Source organism: Anastrepha ludens, chromosome 3 (assembly GCF_028408465.1).
Source record: "Anastrepha ludens isolate Willacy chromosome 3, idAnaLude1.1, whole genome shotgun sequence".
Taxonomy (NCBI): Eukaryota; Metazoa; Arthropoda; class Insecta; order Diptera; family Tephritidae; genus Anastrepha; species Anastrepha ludens.
Window position 1 is genome coordinate 50,833,364 of NC_071499.1, and position 7,698 is coordinate 50,841,061.

At 33.7% G+C, this 7,698-nt stretch overlaps 1 protein-coding gene across 1 annotated transcript; it reads right to left on the minus strand.

The window, feature by feature from the left end:
- Positions 1-3,859: 3,859 nt before the first annotated feature.
- LOC128857493 (protein GVQW3-like) lies at positions 3,860-4,294 on the minus strand. The gene has a single exon (XM_054093245.1). It carries the CDS (start codon positions 4,292-4,294, stop codon positions 3,860-3,862), a length of 435 nt encoding a protein of 144 aa, XP_053949220.1.
- Positions 4,295-7,698: the final 3,404 nt, after the last annotated feature.

The following is a 7,698-nucleotide window of genomic DNA, read 5'->3' on the forward strand; positions in this document are numbered from 1 at the left end:
TCAATTCAAATTAGCTCAATTCTTTTTAGTACAATTCAATTTAATTCCATTCAGTTCAATCAAATTCAATTTAATTCAACTCTATTAAATTTCTAAAGTTAATCCAATTTAATTCAATTGAAATCAATTTAGTTCAGTTCAGTTTAGTTCAACTCAGTTCAATCGGTTCAATTTTTTTCCTTTTTTTAATCCAATTCAATTTAATCCAATTCTATCTAATTCAATTCAGTTCGATTCTTACGAATCCAATTCAATTAAATTCATCTCGATTGAATTACTTATTTAATCCAATATAATTCAATTCAATTTACTTCAGATCAATTCAATTCAGTTACATTTTTTCAGATGAATTTAATTCAGATCATTTTTTTAATCAAATTCAATTTAATTTAATTTAATCCAAATCTGTTTAGTTCGATTAAATTTAATTCGCCTCAATTCAATTCCTTTAAATTTTTTTTTTTATCCTATTCAATTCAATTTTGTGGAGTTCAATTAATTTTAATCCCATTGAATTTAATTAATTTCAACTCAATTTAATTTAACTAAATTCAATCCTTTTAAGCCAACTTAATTTAATTCAAGTCAGCTCAATTCGAATCAACTCCATTTAATTCAATAGCTCAATTCAAATCAATTCCATTTCTGAACCAAAAAAAATTGTTTACCTCGAAAATTATATTTTCTCGAGTGAAAGTATAAACTTGTTTAATCGAGTCCATCGCTGGAACGCATCCGCATCATTCGTCAAATTTTTCCGTAAAATGCTTTTTAATTTATATTTTTGAGATACTCAATCCAATTGAATGGTTTTTGTTGAATAAACTGGTTCATTTTTGATCGATTCAGACTCGTTTAAATGGACTTTGATGTGATGACAGATTTCGATTGGCCCGGTTGTTGCTCATCATTTACTTTCATACATACATATGTACTCCCATGAAGAGAATTCATGACACAGGATTAAAAATCATCTCCATAAACTTTTTACAGATTTGAGAGCCAGGCCCATCAAATTTGATTTGGGAGTCAGGACCATCTAAATTTCTATCCCACATTTGTTTTGAGTTTTCTTGTTAAAACGATGTCAAATTAAGTGTATACACAGCTATCTTTTTCTGTTTCCAACATTGCTTTACCGCTCATTTTCCGAATGTAGGTATGGAAAATGCTTGCAGTGTGTTTTATCTACAGTTTTTCTCAAGGTTTTTTGACTTAAATATTCCATTCTTAATGGCTAACTGAGATTTCAAGCCAATTTGTGGTTGGTTGGAGATTTAAATATCAAATTTGTGTGATGAATAATCTAATGTTAATAAAATACCCAACCTAGTATTGGTAGTGTATGAAGCAGTCATTGATTTGCTTTGCTGGTTCATTGGTGTACAGCGAGATGAGTTTTCTTATAGGTAGATAAGAGAAGTAATTTCACAAAGGGTTTCATGGTGACGCAAATATTTTTAGAGCTAATACCTTAATTGATTTGCTGAATACAATCCGTTAAGTTATCCAAATCTATGATAAATATCTCATATTTTCACAATTTTTCAAATGTGATTTTCCATGTTTTACTTTAAGATGTGGAAATATTATCGAAAAAATACACTTTTCCGGATCGCACCTACAGTTCAATGAGAAATTCGCGCAAACTATTTATGCACTTACCTGTAAGCCCTGATAGAGCATTTATGTTAATGCCCTTAAATATGTATGGATAACTTTCTCAGCAAGTATCATAGTTTGATCACCAAGAATTGTAGCTAATTGCAAATCGCCTGCCACCATTTGCCACATACGCACATTCATAAGTGCTTGTTTTGCGCTCCTTTACTCGCCTCTGCTCAGCATTATACCTCTTATTTATACCTATCTTTCTTCCTCTACCTCTCTTTTTCCTCTTTTTTTCTTGCGCTGCATTGCAGTACCGACTTAAATCATTTGTGCGGCCCAAATTGCATTGCGGTGATTTGTATTCACTGCGCTTTGCGTCAGCGCCTGCTACGGCCTTGCCCCTTAGCTATTTGCCGCCACCTTTTTTCCATGTAACCACATACATTTCCATTTACATATATGTGTGCATGTATATGTTTTCGTGCGTAAAACATGTCCTTGTACAACTTTTCGTAAGCCAACGAAATGTTCAACGGCAGCATAAATATTTTCTTTTCCACCTCTATTAACCGCAGAGCTGCACACTTCGTCGTATACCCGTATGTAAACTTGCCACTTAAGTGAAGCTTCTTTTCTTTTTTGCTTTTTAGTAGAGTTGTGCAAATAGTATAGACTGATATTAATGGGAATACGTGTTTGTATATACATAATGTAGATACTTCAATGTAAATAAATTTAAATAACTCTCATACCCAATATCTCCTCTCTTCTCCTACATGCACATAAATCACCTCACAAGTTTCGGCCTTTCGTAATTTGTCTTTTCCCGCCAATCGTGCCATTTTCATTCACACAACTTGTATGCGGTGAGAACAAAAAAGTTGTGCCTCTTAGTGCTCGACGCTTTTATATCGCCAACATTCCTTCACTTTAATTTCCCACTAGGCGTTGCGTATACGCTCCGTATAACCGCACAGCAGCAGCCGCTTATTTCTTTTAATTTCATATGCCCAGTGCTAACATTTATTTATATTTTGTTCTTGTTGTTTGGTGCGTTATTTTACTTAGTAACAACAACAACAATTTACACTAAAATAACAACAACATACATAAATGTTTCAAACGATGTTCCACAAAAGAATTCCTTTATTGACTATCTCTGTTTGTTGAAAAGGGCAAGAAATTATTGTTGTCGTTATTTGTTTTCTTTATAGTCTGCGCGTAACAAGTCTCTTGTGTCCGACCAAGTGTTGCGACATTAGCAATAAAGGAATGAGAGACAAAAATGTGACTTATGCAGTTGCTTCTGTACCAAATAAAATTTTCCAAGTTCTTAGTCTTAGTCTTAAATGGCATTGCGAACATTTCCCTTACACCTGTGTTCATAACAATAGCAGCGCGATATATTGCAAAGTTTTGACTAGTTTTTTATTTTTTATTAATTTTTTGTTATTTTTTCATGAAATTATAGCTTTTCAAACTTTGTACAAACTTTAAAAAATTTGTTTGCATATTTGTATTAATATTTTACATTTTTTAATCCAAATTTTTAGAGATTTCAGGCCAATTTATGGCCTTTTTAATGCACATTTTTTGAAAAATTTCGAGTACGCACGTTTATAGTCCATTCAATTTTGGTGCAATAAAGTGCAAGTTTGAAGTGCCTAAAAAATCGCGTTGATTTTTGACAATAACGTTTTTCGGCGTTCCTTTTTCAGCATGTAAAAGAAATTCCGATCATTCCTTGTACGGAAAAAATGTACGAGGGTGGATTGATAAGTCTTTAGAATGAAAAACTAGACATTGGTTTTTTAACAAAAAATTGATTTATTTTTCAACATAATCTCCTTTTAAGTCAATACATTTTTTTCCAACGCTTTTCTAACATATTTATTCCTTCTCTAAAATAAGTTTTTTCAAAACCTTCAAAATAGGCATTTGTTTCAGCTATAACTTCACTATTTGACACAAATCTTTTTCCGCCGAGCCATTTTGTCATAGTTGGAAAAAGGAAAAAGTCACTGGGAGCTAAATCTGGCGGATGAGGAAGCAATTCATAGCCTAACTCATTTAATTTTTCCTGCGTTTTCCAAGATGAATGTGAAGGAGCGATATCATGATGAAAGAGGATTTTCTTCTTCTTCGAATGTGGCCGTTTTTGCTTAATATTTTGGTCCAATGTATCCAACAAAGATGAATAATATTCAGCTGTGATGATTTTACCCTTTTCAAGATAATCTATCATAATCTATTGTATATAATCTAAACCAACTTTTGAAGTCGACATTCGGTTCATTTTTTGCAGAGGAGTTAGCAAACGCGGCACCCATCTTGCTGAAAGCTTTTTCATACCCAATTCATCATGTATTATGTTATGCACACGTTCATAACTATTGTTCACAACGTCAGTAATCTCTCTCAATTTAATTCTTCGATCTTGTGTGACAATTTTGTACACTTTTTCCACCGTTTCTGGAGTCGTTACCTCTTTTGGCCTCCCAGAGCGTGGCTCATCTTTGGTGCTTATCCGACCACGTTTAAACTCGTTTACCCAATTGTAAACTGTTGCATTTGAGGGTGAATGTTCCCCTAATACTGTCTGCAACTCCTCAATAATTTGATTCTGGTTTAAACCTTTCAAATGAAAGTACTTTATAACAGCACGAAGTTCACTTTCTTCCATTTCTAATAAAAATACAATAGTGTTTTGCAAAAATAATTCTCAAAAAAGGACCGTTTGACTATATGTTATGAAATTTTGACACCTCACTTTTGACAGTTCGCTTTTAACGATCACAATAATTACAGTAAGTAAATTAATGAGCGATAGATGTCGCAATTCTAAAGACCTATCAATCCACCCTCGTATGTAAACCACAAATATTCGAAAATCAAAGCCAATTTTGAGCCGCTTTAAACTGGCAACTGCATATTTGTAGAAAAATTCTGACTAAAAAGTTTGAAATTTTTATCAATTTTTATTTAATTTTTTATAAATTTTGTATCAAGTGCGAAACTTTGTGTTAAATGAAACTTAGTATGAACTTTATTTTTATTAAAAAATAAAACAAAATTAAATAAAAGATAAATAGCTAATCAAAACGTTGCAATTTCTCACGCTGCTATTTCTGTGAACACAACTGTATATACGAGTAAACATATGTATGTGTGTGGGTGTGTGCATTTGCCGTTTTTTTAACAAATGCCTTCTGGGACATTAGCAGTTCATGTTAGTCGCGAGCCTCCAATTGAACTCAACTTGTTACTTACATAGTCAAGGCTGTAGTCTTCTTCCACGAGAGAATTCCTCATTTTCTTAATTTTAGTTCTTCGTTTATTTTCTTCTATCTCCCACTACTTATTTTACCGCGCTTTCCTCAAAATATTAAGTGGGGCAAAGTACGCTTGTAATGCGCTTAGGAAACCGATTGATGTTGTCTGCTTTGAGATGAAAAAGTTTCTTAACGACAAAAACTGTGCGTGTGAGCGTCGTACATAGGGGGATTTGAACAATCTAAGGGGCCAAAAGTATTTTTTGGGTTTAACGTGTGCTAATGGATGTTTCTGAATAAAACCAACTAAAATAATGAACTTAAAACATTTATTGAATGAAATATAATATGAGAATGAAGAAAGATTTACAAGATCAAACATAAAAAAATATAAACAATTAAAAAAAGCATCCAATCAAATGGTATTATCTAGATTTTCTTCATCGCCACGTGAAGAAAATTCTAGGTTTGGATCGGCAGGCATGAGCATTTCCAATGTTTCTGGCAGAAATGATTGGGACTTTCTTCTTTTTATTTGCCTCCTAGAGCTCATTAAGGGGTCCGAACTTAAAAGGAGGCGGTTAAAAATATCCCTGTTGTAATTTTCTCTAGTAAATTTTCGGGCAAAATCTAGCCGGTAAGAGCTGAAATGCTTATTTCGGGCTTCTGCAGCCTCTTCAGAGAGCTGGCCAATTGGTAACAAAGCACTCTTTATTATAACAGCTCCATGAATAAGTATTTTGTGCATTGTGGGTGTCATGGGATGCCACGGATAAAGACCCACATATAATCGAGCAGTTTCTGTTGCATAAATATCATATTTTTCAGGATTAATTTTATGACCACTAGACATTGTTTCTAGAATAACTTTCAGTCTATATATTAATTCGTAGCTGATGCCTGTTATATCGGATGCTAATTGAGGATTGTCGAAAAATCTTCGGCTTGTGTTACCGTCATTGGTATTACCGAAATTCGCCTTTGGCATATCTATTAACAATCCCGTTTCTTGGCGAAACCTGTCCTGGATCTCTTGTTTTCTCTCTTTCTCGAGGCTTTTTTCAGTTTCTGATTTTCTTGCTCTATATTTTTTTATTGGCAACTTATAAGCCAAATGGAGAATGCTCTCTTATCTTGGCATGTAGTACCGAAAGGCCGAATTGAATAGCCTCGAAATTAACATCTATTGTTTTATCCAAATTGTTAAATCCTTTGAGGTTGTGCCGCAAATGTAGCAACGACTGGTTGATGTGGTTCCTGTGGCAGCATTACAGACCTTTCCGTCAACCATTGTCATTATAAATTCGTGTTTCACTGAATAATGTTTGCCACTCAAGTCAAATTCTGTTGCAACCAGACTGTTTATCTGATTATTGACGTGATTAATTTCTTGCTCCGTTACATCAGTAATCTCTTTGATAAATTTAAATCTTATAGGCCGACAAAATCGAAGAGAAGATGGTGTTGGATTTTTCCGTATAGTCTTTTCCATGTTTTGGCCGCATACTAATTTTCCAGGAACAAAGCAGCTTTGAAAAATGTTCGTATCTGGATCCGTATCATTTTCAATCTTTTGTTTGAACTGGGTCTGTTGGGACCCGTCGCAGCCCCATTTACAAATTAATTTAAGGGTCTTACATTCTTGGACCTTCAATGTTGTTTGTACCTCTTCCAGGTAGTCCGATAATCGTCTAACGGTAAGGTCGACCAAAGGTTGCAATTCGGCTTCCGCACCTGTACTATTTACAGTGCAAGATTCTGGTGGCGGATAACACTTCTTTTTTTCTTTTTGTAAAAGACTATAACAAGGAAAGAATTTCTTATTTGTTCTTCTTATTGTCTCGTTTTGGTCTCGTGTTAGATCTGCATCGATGAACATTTGCATTGCTTCCTGGACAGATAAGGGGCAAATTTTATCTTTTGATGACTTTGTTCGATTAGGCCTTTTTATATTTGGTTGCGCGAGTTGGCGAAGTAATGATTTCTTTTAGCACATTCGAAGCATCTCGTTTTCCTGACTTTCTTAATTATACTTGCGCAGCATGCACGATAAGGTTTTGATCTAAATTAGAGTGCATTTTCTCAGTTTTTCTTCTTTTACTTCTTTCGCTCAGATCTCCAAAAGATTTACTCGGTCGTCCTGTATGGTTGGAAGGACTGTCAGCAACAACGGGAATGGTGAAGGTTCCGTTCAGCCAAGATTTATTACTTTTTAGGAATACCGCTTCTTTATAATGAGCTTTAGTCCATCGATTTTTAAATTCTGATTTGAAATGTTCAAAATTGCTTTTCAACGTCTCAATTTGATTGTCAGAGAATCCTTTAATAGACACTGATCTTTCAAAAAATTTAGCCTTGCCTCTATGTTGGGTAAATTTTCATTGTTCATGAGGTCAAACAAGTATTTTCTAGTCACAATCCTCATTCCCGATGTTCCCATTGAACCTACAACAAATAAATATTTCGCTTAATCCCTTGTAATGGAAAAGACCTTTCATAAAATTTTACCAACAACATTCAAAGTACTAAAATACCATTTATCCGGACTTATCCGGATCAAATTCTTTGATGAATTGTCAAAACAAGGTACATACTAAACAATTACAATCGAATCTTAACCGGATCTATCTAGATAGCATTACTTATTGACTAACAAATATTATTTTAAGAAAAAAAAAAAAACAGTAGTTTGAGAAGGTGTGTACTTATAGGGTTGAAAAGTTAACTTTAATACTTGAAAATTATAAAGATTCTAATTGATTTCATTCATTACTAACCTGATGCTTCAGAAGCCATAACTCTTTACTCCACTGTT